We start from the raw sequence: 14,889 nt of genomic DNA, 5'->3' as shown, positions 1-14,889 counted from the left end.
GTAGGGCCTGGTGGGCCGTTTACTCTGGGGAACGACTGCAGGGTGCACGGTGGAGATGATTTAAAATGATCTCTCCAGCAGTGGTGACCGTAGACCATAGAAAGGCAAGGTTGGAAGGGAGACATTGGAGCACCGCCACCTGCCCAGCAAGAGATGCTGGAGACCATGACCGTGCCAACAGAGAGAGGTGGCTGGATTCTGACTCCATCCTGAAGATCCAGTCGGCAGCATTTTCAGGAAAATTGGACACGGCGGATGGAGGAAGAGAGGAGGATGTAAACATTTTGGCGGAGCGAATGGGGAATGAAGCTCTGGGTGGGAAGATGTTGGTGGGGCGGGGAGATCAGGAGTCTGGTGGGGCGTGTTGGGTCTGCAGTGTGTCTTAGACATCTAAATGGAAATGCCTAGAGGCAGGTGGATAGACAAGCCTGGAATTAGCTAGAAAAGTCAACGCTGCAGAGACACCTTCAGGAGTCACTGGTGTATGGCTGGTGTTCCCAGCCGTGGGACTGCCTGGGATCGCAAGGGGGTGAGGGGGGGAGGAAGAAGAGGGTCAGGGATTGAAGAAGAACCATCAGCCCAGGCTGACCTCGAGCACCCAGGGAAGCAGGAAGAAAACCCAGCAGCCTTGGAGCTACTAGAAGCCAAGAGGAACAGAAAGCACGCAGCTGGGTCCAATGCTGCTAAGAGGTCGGGTCAGGTGAGGATGGAGGATGGAGAATTGCCCACTGGGTTTAGCAACGCGGAGGTCACGGGTCACCTTGACACCAGCGGTTACAACAGAGTGGTGGGGGCGGGAGCCTGGTGGGTGTAAGAGGTCACAGGGGGAATTGAAAACAGCAATTCCAGACGGTTCTCTCTCGAATTTTGCTGCGAAGGGGAGCAATGACACGGGAGGGCAGCCAGAAAAGGAAGTGGGGTCAGGAGGGGGTTTTTGTTTTGTTTTGTTTCCCTTTTAAACGGGAGATGTGGCGTGTTTGTGTGTTTGTGGAAGATATCCCGCTGAGAATAGGGAATCCGTGTTGCAGGAAGGAGCAGGGAGGTTTTCTGGAGCAACGTCTTCGGAACAGAGGAGAGGGAATCAGATTAATGCACACACAGAGGGAAGAGCTCCCCCTGGAAACCTGCCCGCGAGCCGACTCCCGGGAGAAGATGCTGGAAGGTGGGTGGTGAGTCAGACGTCCGTGGGTTGCTCACTTTCTCTGGGAGGCAGGGAGTGGGTTCATCAGCTGAGAGAGAAGTGGGGGAGGCTGGAGCTGGAGGACAGGGGAGAATGTGTGGACCGCACAGCTGAGAGGCAGTGAGGGGACCCAGGCGCCTCGAGGCCACGCCGAAGCCCGTGACCGTGAGCTGCCCTGAGGCCACCCGGGGGGGGGGGGCGGGCATCCTCTTCCAGTCACCTTCAGCGGCCAGGTGCAGGCGTGAGCATCTGGCTGACGTGCTCGCCAAGTGAGCACAATGAAATGCAAGGAGCACGGGAGCCAGGATGCAGGCCAGGGTGCGGATGGGACCCAGCTGAGGAGGGAGCACTAGCTCTTCATCTGAAGCAAAGAAGCCCAGCCACCCCATCACCCACCCGTCGTGCGGGGTCGGCTTGGACTCCCGGCTCAACGGCCCGCCTGCCTCTCTGCATTCCGAGCTGCTCCGAAGCATCCTATTGAAGTTGGAATGGACAGTTGGAATGGACGGTCCTGCCCCAGCAGCCTTCATCACAGGCCGCCCAGAAGCACGTCCACACTCACGGACTGACCATGACGGACGACACTTCAGCCACCAGACCAAGAGCTATTGGCTGGGGCCACCGGGCCTTTCAAGAGCCACGGGTGGTTGCAAATGATCAGCATGACTGCCCCGTGAAAATGCAAGCTGGGGCGAAGGCAAAAGTGAACGCACCAGTAAGGAGAGGGACGGGGCTGTGGGAGAGGGAGGAGGAAGTCAGGCTTGTGGTGGCGAGACCCCGAGAGCCCTGGGCTGGCTTGGGACCCCCGCAGACGGGGCCGGCCACCCTGACTTACTGCTGTGCCCGACAGCCAACGTATATTTATCTTTTCGACATTGGGGGGCTGTAGGCCTGTCACCGATAACGGTGGTCTTGCAGCGGCCTTCGCCTTGGAGCAGGTGAAGGGACCCGATGGCACCATCCTCACGACCCTCCCCGCCCGGTCGCCGGCCACCACCCCCTCCCAGCCTCCCCCTCCCCGGACCTCTCCCGAGACACAGTGGCGGCTGATGGCAGATTAGAGTTGGCTAATTCTTTCCTTCCCGAGCGGTGCCGGCCGCCGGTGTGTGTGGGATAGCTGTCCGCTGGAGTGCCGGATGCACAAATACATATGTTAGGGCCTTTGATCTCCCACTACAGTGACATAGATTTATCAAATGTTTGCCTCTTTCTGCCTCTTTGAAAGGCTGATTTATAGGACCCGGCCTTTCCCTCCCTTCCTTTCTTGAAATATGAAGTGTTTGTGAATGGCCAAGGTAATATTTAATATCCTGCCAAAGAGGCTTTTGCACTTGCTAACAAATGAACTACATGCCCCGCCAAATGGCCCACATCTGTTTGGGCTCCTCTCTTGGGCTCAACAAATTAGCATTAAAATACCTCGCCCAGGGGGGATGCCAAGTGTCCCTTTCTAGCTGAGGGAGCAGGGACAATTCTGAGGGAGAGGGCCACCGCCCGGGGGGAACGGGGAGCACTGCACGAGGCAGATGTTTTCCCCCTTTCCGAGGGTCTGGAGGGGGGAGTGGGTGCCTGTGGGGCGGTCAGACAGACCCCGGGCTGGCAGGGAGAGGCCTCACCCTCCGCTCCCTGCACATGCCCAGGGTTGGGGCCTCCGGGTGGTGGTTGGGGGGTAACTGTGAAAAATGGACTGGCTGGCTCGTTTCTGGCTCTTTGATCGGGAAGGGTTTTCCGCAAACAATTCCTAAGAAAGCGGAAGTGTCTTCCAAGCAACATCTTATATAGAGAAGAAAGTGCCTAAAGGTGAAAGGTGCCCGTTAGGGTGTACTTTTCAGGCTCTGCCTCCCCCTGTTGGAGGGGGCCTGGCTTGGGAAATCCCAGCGGTGCGGCTGATTTGGTGTAAAGAACAGGTAGGGAGATGCCCTGGGTTTTCATCTCGTAAATGGCCTTGTGATAAACAACGACCTTAATCTGCACCTGCAAATAGGTATGGTCTTTCTTGACAGTGACTCCCGGACCGTAGGTGTAATAGGGTCAGGACAACCATATCATAGGCAAAACCTTCAGTTTGCCTCTGTGGTGATGGGTGGGAGGGTCTATGGGTCTGCCCAGCAGCTGGGCCCTGCCTTTGCTGGGACCCCTCCCCAAGGCCTGGGGGTTCTCTTTTGGGGCTCCAGCCATGGGCCCACTTCCTCAGTGCCCTGACCCCAAAGTCTCCCTGAGGCCTAAACGAGAAGGTACTTCCCCTTTCTCAACCCCCTTCCTACCACATTTCCCAAACCTTCATCACGGGAGGGGATCACTGCCTCTGTACATGGTCTCGGATGGACTTGAACCAGGCTGAGTGGGCACAAGAATGGGGCACCTAATCAGGCCAATTAAGGCCAGGGTCTCAATACCAAGACTTCCGACTTCCTTCCTTTTTTTCTTTTTTTTTTTTTTTTTAAGATTTTATTTATTTATTTAACAGAGAGAGAAAGGGAGAGAGCACGAGCAGGGAGAGCGGCAGAGGGAGAAGCAGGATCCCTGCTGAGCAAGGAGCCCAATGCGGGACCCGATCCCAGGACACTGGGATCATGACGTGAGCAGAAGGGCAGACGCTTAACCGACTGAGCCCCCCAGGTGCCCCCCAAGACTTCCTTTCTTACTAGGTTTGGATAAGAAGTTTGGCACAAGTTGTCAAAAAATATTTGTGACTAATAGCGGTTCCCACATCTTAAGGGGAGAGAGCTTGCCAAGAGCTGTGCCAACAGCAAGTAGAGGGAACAAACCACCTCCTGGATGGAGCCATGCCTGAAGCCAGCTTGCTTCTGGACCTTTCAACTACACGAACCAACCCATTTCTTCTCTTTTTTTTTTTTTTTTTTTTTTAAGATTTTATTTATTTATTCATGAGAGATAGAGAGAGGCAGAGGCAGAGGGAGAAGCAGGCTCCCCGCGGAGCAGGGAGCCCGATGCGGGACTCGATCCCAGGACCCTGGGATCATGACCTGAGCTGAAGGCAGACGCTTAACCGACTGAGCCACCCAGGCGTCCCCCATTTCTTCTCTTAATTAGGCCTGCCGCAGTTTCCTGTCACTTGTGACTGAGAGTCCAAACCGAGATGGAGGTTGGTTAATGGTTAACTGAGGAGGGCACGCTCTGCCAGGAAAGTAGCTGTGGATTTTTCTCCCAGTTAGTTCTGGATAGGTCACCTGTATTTTAGAGATGAACAAGTGCCAAGTGGCAGCCTGAGGGGCGTGAAAAATGAATATGCTGGTGGGTTATTTAGATTGGAGAGTCTCAGAAGGGTGGGGAGAAGGAGAAGGTGCGGAGGAGGTGGGGGGGAGGAGTTCCTGTTCCAGAACCTTTTGGGCAGAGGCACTGGACTGGAGGGGGGCGGGGGGCTGGGACCATGCTCTCAGCCCAAAGAAAATGCACATCGTCTTGAGCAAGCAGGTTCTTAGAGCGCACTGTGCCATCTCATGTAACTGCAGCTCAGCCTGGCCAAGAAGATTTTCTTTTTTTTTTTTTTTTTAAGATTTTATTTATTTATTTGAGAGAGAGACAGAGCATGAGACGGGGGAGGGTCAGAGGGAGAAGCAGACTCCCTGCTGAGCAGGGAGCCTGATGTGGGACTCGATCCCGGGACTCCAGGATCATGACCTGAGCCGAAGGCAGTCGCTTAACCAACTGAGCCACCCAGGTGCCCCCAAGATTTTCTTGAGGGTCAGGCAGCGGGGAGACTCCAGGCAGAGGCTCAGGCTGTCGGCGGTCCGCATGCCTGTGTGCATGAGGGGTGGGGGCTGGGTGGGGGCAGGCTGAGGCAGTCTGGGTCTTCTGCAGGAGGTCAGCACAGTGGTCAAGGTCATCAGTGAACGGCTCCCAAGCCTGGACCCCGGAATATCCCAGGATCTTCATTCTGCCGACCACCTGACCGGGACTGTGGGCTTCCCTCTGCCCCGCCTTTGCCCCCTTCCCTTGTCTGCCCAGGTTCAGACCCTTTATCCTCGGCTGGTCTCCCCAGTTCTCCCCATCTCCTTTCCATGCCATGGCCGGAATTTTCTTTCTAAGGCACGAACCTGGCTTGCTATCTTCCTGCTACCGTCGGTGGCTCCCCATTGCCCTTTAGGTGAAGACCATCCAAGCGCTCTGGGTCAGAAAGGGGGTGCCCCTGCAACTCCCACCTTGCCACTGCAGTCCCCTCGCCCTGCAAATCTCGAGTGGACCCCATGGGGTCAGGGACGGATCTGGGTTTGTCTCTCTATCCCGCATAAGGCCTGGTGCACAGCAAAACAGCACCCTGGGATATTTGTTTGCTCAGCCCACAAGCGACTGAATAGCTGTTGAGTTAACCCACCCCCTCTGGGTGGGGAGGTGCCTCTCCTCTCTCTTGATGCTTTATTTTGGTTTGTGTTTGTTTGTTGTAGCTGGGAAGGGGTGTGTGGGGGGGGGTCTTGTTTGTGTCTTGCTGATGCCTCTTGGATTGTTTGTCCTGGTCACCTTGCCAGCTTGAGATGTTTGGGGTGGAGCGGGGTTACCCTCCCTGCTTCTGCCAGTCCCCAACTCTGCACTGGGCTTTGCTTTAGTGAAAGGCGCTGTCTCCTAAGTAGTTTCGGGAGTTGCCCCAGCCCGCAGGGCCTGGCACCCCGTTTTCACCCACCCAATCCGGCCGACCCGCCTTCTTGACCGTCTCTGTGCTTGGGGCCCCCATTCTCTCGGCTCGCACTTGTCAGATGGGTCCCCCAGTGTATGAACCGGGTGGGGCTCCATTCATTTCAGCTGACCCGGGATGCAGGCTGGCTCTCTCTCACATGCCACAGGTGTTAGCTGAGCTCACGGTTGCTGGGAAGGAGTCGAAACAGTGACTTTAGGGGAAGAAGGTAGCAAGACACTAAGTATTTGAAAAAGTAAAAAAAAAAAAAGAGGGAGGTGGGGGGGTGGAGAGAGAGAAATATTGGCCAAGAAGTCCACTCGACTAAGGACACTCTGCTGCTGAGTACTTGAGCCAAGATAGCCCTGAAGACAGAGGAAGTGGTAAAAATGCACCGCAATTCGGAAAACAAAGACTGACTGAAATCAAGAAATGACAGTAACGTTGGGGCGCCTGGGTGGCTCAGTTGGTTAAGCGGCTGCCTTCGGCTCAGGTCATGATCCTGGGGTCCTGGGATCGAGCCCCACGTCTGGCTCCCTGCTCAGCAGAGAGCCTGCCTCTCCCTCTCCCTCTGCCTGCCACTCTGCCTATTTGTGCTCTCTCTTTCTCTGTCAAATAAATAAATAAAATCTTAAAAAAAAAAAAAAGAAATGACAGGAACGCATCTTGGTTCAACTCTGCTGAGCAGGAAGCTGCATCTGCCCCAGATTCAGTCCCACGGGGCAGGTGCCACTCTTCCCCGCCCTCAAGGGCTGGTCCAGGACTCCAGCAGAGAGTCCTGTCCCTCCTCCAGCTCCGGCCACCGCCCCCAGAGCCACCCACTCCTTCCTTCCGTCACGGCCCACGGCTGGGGAAGCAGGGCACGGTCTCTAAACAGGTAAATACAACATGCAGGTTGCATACTGATGGGTCCTAAGGGAGACAAACACAGAGGGAATGGTGCTTGGCTGGGTGGCGGTCTCCAGTTAGAACAGGCAAAGCCCAGAAACAACGTCGAAAACCCAAGCCGGAGGCCGCAGAGGAGGAGGGTGGTGGTCAGAGTCAGAGGACATTTTCCAGCCTGTGGCCTCTGCGATGGGTCGCTATGAGCAGTGACCCAGGCTGGGCCCATCAGAATGCAAGCTCGGGGAGGTCAGAGGCCGCCAGGCGCCTTGCCTCTCGGATGTTCTGTGATGTGCCTGGTGGGGCCCAGCGACCGTGGGACAGAACCTGAATTAGGAAGTGAGGGCCGGAGGTTCTTTGATCTAGAACATCCCTTCACATCTTCTATTTGGTTACGAAACTGTGGCCTGAAGATGCTGGGAAACTAATATATTTGAGTTTCCAACAAAGACTAAGCAAGTGTATTGGTCCTGCTTACTTCTACTCTAGGCAGATTAGCGGACAGAAAAGTACCTACAGTTTGCAGCTGACGGGAAAGACTCCAAAGGCAGCCTTCCAAGTGTCCATCCCGATGGCTGGACCCTGTTTATCTTCCTCTTGCCTTAGACGCCTGGTTGCTTGACACCACTAACTTGACCAGAAGGAGAGAATGTGCTCCTGGGAGAAGCAGAACCTTGTGGGTCATCCCCAGCGGGCCTCAAATTCCAAAGGAAGAACCAAGGCAACATCCCGATCTCCATTCAAGTCAAACGAGCTGTTCTCTTGGAACGTGAGCATGTCCTTAGAAGGGACCCTCCTGCGGTCAGTTACAAGTATCCTATCACCTGGGGCGCGTCAGGGAGTCGGCGAGAGGTGGGTCTCAGGGACCCCAGCTCCAGCAGAAACAGAGGAGTGAGCCTCCTGTCACACCAGGGGCAGCAAGCAGGAAAAGCTTTGCTCTGCTCCCAGGATCGCCGCCTGGCAGAGAAGTGCTGGGTCCCCGCTGTTTTCCTAGCACAGCAGATAGGAGGGGAGGATGACGGCGGGGTGGGGAGAAACCAGGGTGAACTAGCGGAGGGAGATTCAGAGCCAAGCACAGCTCTCGGCAGTTTTGCCTTTTCTCTTCCAGAACGGGCGAATGGGGTGCTCAAAGCGCATGTATCGAAAGGTGTTTCTATGGAGCCCGTTTGTACGTTTGAAAGGACAAAAGTGGATCCTGGGAACAGGCAAAGCATTCCCCGGGCTTCCAGAGACAGAACCGTCGGTGAAATGTGGTTTTATCCTTATAACTGATAGAGCAGCTTTCCTGAAATTAAAGAAGGCTGGTACAGTTTCCCCAGGGTCAGAAGGAATACTGTGCTAAGAAGCATGCTTTTAAAAAAATGTAATAATGAAGTGGCCAGACGTGTCCTTTTTCCCTTTCATTTGTTTGCTGTGTTCTAGAATAATCAGCCTCCCAGTGGAACCCCATTTCCTATCTCAAGCCCCTCCCGCCGCCCGTGTGGCCCCTACCCCGTCAGGGCCCCTGGGGGCCTAGTCCTGTGCTTGCAGCCGAGGGGCCTGAAGCACCCGGATGAAAACTGATTAGTCCAGAGAGCATGTCCCAGGCTGTGCTCCTGACCACTAATTCAGGGGTGGGGTGGGAGGCGATCCCCGGGGAGGAGGGTCCTGCACTTGGGAAGGGTAGGCTTGGGAAGTACCAGGGGAAGCAAACAGAGATTTTTAAAATTTTTTACTTAACTTTGGGTCCCATGAGGCCATATTGCGTGCATGTCCTAAGTGACACCCCAAGGGAGCTGTTGTATAGGCAAGACTTCCCAAAGACACCCCATTAAAGAACAGGCTTCACTCACCTGGGTAATGCTGATGAGGAGCACGGAGTCCTTAGGAAAGGTGGTCAAGGTCAGGTGTGAAGAAATGAGGTGCCCCAGGCCTCCGGGTGAGTGAGCAACATCCTGGGGCCTGGGGGATGGCAGCGGGGTGGGGGGGCAGTCACTGGAGCTTAAAATCCACGTTCCACACTGTGACCTACGGGACAGGGGTTTGGGGAGGTGGGGGGGGGAGTTTATCTGAGAACAGGGTGTCCTCAGGGAGGTGTGAGGCATGGCGGGAAATCCTCGAGGTGGCTTCACATCGAAGATCCCCAGAGAGAAAACTTGGTCTGAGTGTTGAGAAGCTCGAACTTCATTTGCCTGGTGGGGATGGTACGCAAGCCGTTGGTATTTTCCGAGCAGGAGAATGACAGGCCTAGGAGGCCCTGAGGATGATTTCTGTGGTGGTTTTGAAGGAAGAAGGGAGAGACTGGGGGATTCCAAACTGAAGGGAGGGTGAGGGTGGGTGGGTCATGGCCCTTCTTCTTCTTAATAATCATTAAGCTTATTATTCTTTGGAGTGGACACGTATTAAAAATCAAGTGTGGGGGCGCCTGGGTGCCTCAGTCGGTTAAGCATCTGACTCTTGATTTCGGCTCAGGTCATGATCTCGGGGTCTTGATATCGAGCCCCACATCGGGCTCCATGCTGGGCCGGGAGTCTGCTTGGGATTCTCTCCCTCTGCCCCTCCTCCTGCTCTTTCCCTCTCTCCCACTAAAATAATAATAATAAAAAAATCCAGTGGGTTCACTTCCACCACCTCGACACAGAAATGCTGACTGCGTTCTAATCGTCTGCTAGCTCATAAAAGTGAGTCAAGCGTTAGCAAGTCTGCCAGGACTGGTGCAAACTCCATACAAGGTGATTAAAGAAAGAACCTCGCACACGCTTCTGTTCTTACATACCAGTTTATTGGGGCTGGAAAAGAGAATGGAGGCATTTTACAAATTTGAAGGCTGCAACAAGGTGTCGGTGTTCTTTGCAGACATTCCTATGCCATGTTCCCCACAGTCAAGAACCTGGATACAGCCAAGAGGTAATATTGCAGATAAGTAGAAACAGGGGTCAGATGGTGTCTGCAGTCGCTTTAGAAATTTCTGAGAACAGGCACATTGCAGGACCGTCTGATTGTTGCTTAAACTCCCCGAAATGAGTTCCTACGGGGCAGTACAGTGCCCTGGAGATGGAGTAATGCAAACATCCTGTTAAGCATCAAGGCCTTCCGGCAAGTGGGGTTCGACAGCGGACTATGGCGTAGGTGAAGGACGGATGGAAGGAACCACAGGTGACTGAGGCCACACCTGGCTACAGGTTAACTCGAACAACTCCCGGAACCGGATGCACCCCCACCAGGAGTCCAGCCCAAGCCTCTGGCTCTTACAGCCATTGGACGTATGGGGGCTGATTTCTGAATTCAGAGGGTACCTGGAGAGAATTGTGTTTTTCACCAAAGTGACAAGAATGTGAGCTATGTGGCTGGTTAGACCGGCTCACCTTTTTTGGGCTTTCCCTGCCTGGTGGGCAGCAGGGGCCGGAGGGGGACAGTAACGGGTCAGAGGCAGATGGACCGCGGGTGTGAAGTCTAGCGCCACCCTTCCAGAAGGAAACGCTCCAGACACCTCCTGTATTTCAAGTCAACTATAAAGATGCCTTTGATTCCTTGGAGTTGTTGAAATGCGGATACTTAATGGGGGTGGGCCGGGGGCTGGCAGTCCTGCCCGAGATCCCCTAGGCAACCGTTTGGAATTCTCCCTTCGAAAGTCGGGCAGCAGTGCATCCTTGGTATTCTATTATTGTTTGGGGGAATACGTGGCTGAGAATATATGTGAGAAAAAGCTGGAGCCGGGGCCCCTGGCTCATTCACAGGGAGGGCGGCCAGTGCGCATGGCCTCCGACGTGGCCCTCCAGGGACCTGAGGACAGGACCACAGACAGAGTCCCAGTGCTCCCTGCGTCTGGCCAGGTGGGGAGTGTGTGTGTGCGTGTGTGTGGCCAGAAAAGGAAGAGGTACACTTGTACATCCACAGGAGGAAGAAAAACAACAGAGGTGTTGGAGGAAGAAATATATAAAGACTCCTCAAGAGAAAAAGATTCTCTCTGTATTCATCACCTGAGCCAACCTATTTCTTATTTGGGGAGCGTTTTGGACGTTATCATTCAAAAAAAAAAAAAATCGTCGGGCGATCACTGAGCACCAAATCATTTTACGATCTTGTACTAAAACCCAGCAATTTCCCATTCTGGAGCTCCAGAATTACCAAAATATTGTCTCACCGCAAAGTGGAAAAAAAAAAAACAACAATGTGCGTCTCCCTGTACGTGTTTTTTGGTTTTGTTTTTTTTCCCCCACGCGCCCCCGGGGATTTCAAGTCCGAGGCTCTCCCCCGCCACCGCCCGCAGCCGGGGGCCGCTTGCAGGTGAGCATGAGCAGCAGAAGCAAGGGCAGGTGCCACAGGCTGCAGAAGAACAGCTTCCGGGAGCTCTTCCGGTCCGCGTCCGTGTAGAACCGGAAGCCGAGGTAGGAAATGTACAGGTTGATGGGGAGGGAGATGACGGGGAAGGTCCACGTGGTGACCTGGAGGACGGGCGCCGCCGCCGCCAGTCCGATCAAGGCCAGGCAGTGGCGCAGGGCGACGCGCCGGCACAGGGCCGGGTGCGTGACCGACATCATGCAGTAGCCGCCGCGGGAGTAGTCTTCGCGGAGGCCCCAGCTCAGGGCGTTGAAGTGGGGGAACTGCCACGAGTAGAGGATCCCTCCCAGGAGAAAGGCTCCTGCATGCAGGTTGCGGGGGGAAAGGGGGAGAGCAGAGAGAGGCTGTGGTCAGAGAGGCACAGAAGCATCCTTTCCGGCCCCGCGGTGCTCCCTCCGCATCTCCCGCGGCTCCCAGATCCCCTGCCAGTCTCTGTTCTCGCCTCTGCTTGTCCGGGTCAGCCTGGCACCGGAGACGAGCCTCCAGGACCCGCCAGCTTTCTCACCACCTCCCCCCCTCCCCAGGACACTGAGCACCTGGGGCTCCCATCCACGCGGTGCGCACCGCATGGTGACAACTCCAGAAGCCCCTGCACCGGCCAGGGGGACCTCCGTGGGAGGGCTTCGGCTCCACTTGCGATCGAGGCGCTTGGGGGGAGGCGCAGGGCCACGTCCCAAGCTGGCCAGGCCTCCTGGACAAGGTCCTTCCCCAGGGTGGCGGGCAGCTCCCTGTTCCCAAGGCCGTAGTGAAGGTAGCTCGGGGCCCAAGCTCAGCATCCTGTTTCGCGGTGGACTCCCAGCGCTTCCAGGGCAGGGGTCCGGCACATTCCACAGAGCCTGCACCACAGGGCAAGCAGGAGGTACCAAAACAGCATGTGTTCAGTAAATGGAGCGGCATAAGGGGACATGGTCCCTGAGCAGAACGAGAACTTGTCTGTGGCCTTGCAGGTTTTCAAGGAGGACGTATTAGGATCTGGAGCAGCATTTAGCCCCTCTGGCGCAGGGCCTCCCCTCACCCAGGAGGGCGGGATGCAGGCTGCCACTCTGGAGCACCTACTAAGACAGAGACTTTCATGCAGTTTAGCTCATTTAATCCTGCCCACAGGCTGTTGGGTTTTATGCTCATTAAGTGAGCCAACACAGCTCAGAGGATATTAAATTCTACAAAAAGAGGTAAAGGAGGGATTCAGAACAAGCCTGTCTGATGTGGAGACCAGCTCCCCTACCACATTAAGCCACCACCCCCAAGTCCTGACTGCAGGGCTGCTCATTCCCATGCAGGCGACGCCTTGCCCATTTACTCATGCACGAAGTGTTTGCTGAGCACCTCCCTGCCCATTTACTCATGCATGGAAGTGTTTGCTGAGCACCTACTACTAAGTGGCGAGCACTGTACCGGGCACTGGGGGTAGGATGGCGAGCACAAATCCACACGTGCCCCTCCTGGGGTGGGGGTGGGGTGGGGGTTCACCACCGGGGCATTAGATCAAGAGCCACACTAGCGAATCTACATCACCACTCAGCAGCTGTGCAGGAAAACTTCGTGCCATGAGGACACAGAACAAGACCCAGTTGAGGCGGGCAGAGGAGCCGTCTCTGAGGAAGGGACGTCGGAGCTGAGCTCTGTGGGATGAGTGACCTGGTCTCCTGGGGGCTGGCAGAGGGAGAGGTCATCATGAAGGGGCAGGAAGATGCACAGTATAGTCAGGGTATTAAAAGGAGATGAGAACATGTGTTAGGATTCATAGAACTGTCAATCGAAAGAAAAAAAGGTCAGCTGGCCTGAATCATAATTTTTAAAAAATGTATCGAAATCAAAAAAGGAAGCGAGTGTGGCTGGAGGGGTGGGTGGGGTCCCCAAGTCTGCAGACTGTGCTAAGTAAGTCCTGGTTTGATCCTAAATGAACAGGGAGCCATGGAGAGATGGTGACGTGTTTAAGGCTGTGTGAGTGTGTGCACATGGGCACACGTGCGTGTTGGGGGGTGGGGCGTGAGGAAAGGGCAGTGGTGTCACTTGACCAATCTGTGAAAGAATACACTGGAGGGGCCCCGAGCAGGTAGGGGAGGCCCGACCAGAGGCTGAGATGAGAGGCGACAAGGGCTGGGATCAAGGTGATGACAGTGGGGTGGAAAGAGGACGGACCTGAGAGGCCTTCTGGAGGCCACATGACAGGGAGTGAGTGTGAAATAAGGAGGGGAGGGAGAGGGAGGTATCAAGAGGGGCCCCGTGGAGATGCTATTCCTTGAGATGACAAATAGGGGAGACAGGGAGGACAGCACATGAGTGTGACCTTGAGTGTGTTCAGCCTGACACGCCTTTGGGACATCCAGATGGCAACCAGGGAATCGTGAAGAGGGGTCTGAGCCAGGATGTGTGTCTGGAAGCTACTCAGACCTGCGTCTACCACTGTAAACCCCGATGTCCCATCATTACGTGCTCCTGTGTTTTCTGCTTGAATGCAAATTCCTGAAGGGAACATTCATTTTCCTCTGCATCTCTGCAGTAGAATATAGAAAGTGCTCGATGCCACCACAGTAGAGGGTCCTAACACGCATCGGCGGGAACCCACGTGTACAAAGAAAGGCTTTACTAAAAGCCACCCAAGGTTGCTGTTTTCCAGTACTGATTTGTGAACCGACAGGGCCAACTACTAGGATTCTGCCTCTCCTCCCCCCTTCCTCCCTCTTCTGGGATGCTCTGCCTCGACGCCTTGCTCCTGACACCCAAGTGCCTCCTGGGGGTCCCTGGTCAGGGACCTGAGGGCTCACTAACCCACTGTGTCATCTACCCTGGCCAGCACCGGCTGGCACGGAGGTTGAAAATCTGTAACCACGGTCCTATTGCAGGTAATGAGCATCTTTTAAGCCCCTTGTCTGTGGGAATGTTCAGAGAAGGGTGGGGGGGGGGTGCACTACTGCGAAAACAGAACTCAGCAGGCGAGAAGGCAGTTTAAATAATTCAGAATCGTGCAGAAAACCAAGCTGGGGCTTCCAAGGTCCTGCAGGGGCCCTGTGGTGCCCATGCTGAAGAGGATCAGAGGGACCGAGCCTCTCTTTTAATCTCTGATCTGTATTCCTCTACAGCATGGCCTGTGCAGCTACAATGGGGGAAGGCTTTCTCGTCCCCTCCCAGACAGAGTGGAGACTTTTACCCATATTGTTCGGGGCAGACACGCGCCCATTTCTGAATTCATTGCATCAGACGGTTGTGGCATAACAAGGAGAACTCGTGTGGGCTCAGACTCGGAGGACTGGGCCAGGTTTCCGATCCAGTGACGGGGTCTCGTGGGTTCCGTAAGTCTGTCGATTCCTTTACAGCCTTCCAAGATTACAAAATAACCAAGACTCGATGCGCGCGTCCCTGTTTCAGTAGGGTTGCTGCCAAATCCCTCCAATCCATTTTAACCCAGTCTATAAATAACCTGATACGTATATATTTTAGTTCATGTAAATGTAACTCCAATTTTCGTGGTAATAATGGAAGCAGCCACTGTTCGTGGACTCCATTCCCTTGGTGAATAGATGGAGGGCGTCTGCCGTGTGCCAGGTGCCATTCCAGATGCTAACGGGCGGTGGGGAGCAAGACCGGGCCCTGCTGCAGCTCTGGAGGGAGAGACAGACAGGAGCACTTGTGACAGTGATGAGTGCTGTTTACAGTCAGAACAGGGCCACACGATGGGGTGGCTGGAGGCTCACGGCTCAGGGAAGGCCTTCCCAAAGGCTGGCACCATGCCCCAACTAAGTGGAAAGCTCACCACTGGGCCACGCGGGCATCTATAGGCTGGATCAGGTGTCATGGGGGTGGCAGACACTGATCCTCGTACTTAGGTGGGGAACACGGGGGACACACACAGGTGAGTGTGTTCACAGTGGAGGCA

General features: G+C 55.0%; 1 protein-coding gene across 1 annotated transcript in view; it reads right to left on the bottom strand.

The window, feature by feature from the left end:
- Positions 1-10,865: 10,865 nt before the first annotated feature.
- The window catches only part of LOC110584592 (protoheme IX farnesyltransferase, mitochondrial), a 134,516-nt gene continuing 130,492 nt past the window's right edge, over positions 10,866-14,889 (bottom strand). The window contains exon 7 of the mRNA XM_021694697.1: positions 10,866-11,313. Coding sequence (XP_021550372.1) covers positions 10,907-11,313 — 407 coding nt within the window. The 3' untranslated portion in view covers positions 10,866-10,906. The remainder of the gene's footprint in view (positions 11,314-14,889) is intronic.

Source organism: Neomonachus schauinslandi, chromosome 15 (genome assembly GCF_002201575.2).
Source record: "Neomonachus schauinslandi chromosome 15, ASM220157v2, whole genome shotgun sequence".
Lineage (NCBI taxonomy): Eukaryota > Metazoa > Chordata > Mammalia > Carnivora > Phocidae > Neomonachus > Neomonachus schauinslandi.
The sequence above is the reverse complement of the archived record's forward strand: the minus strand, read 5'-3'. Positions and strand labels throughout refer to the sequence as shown.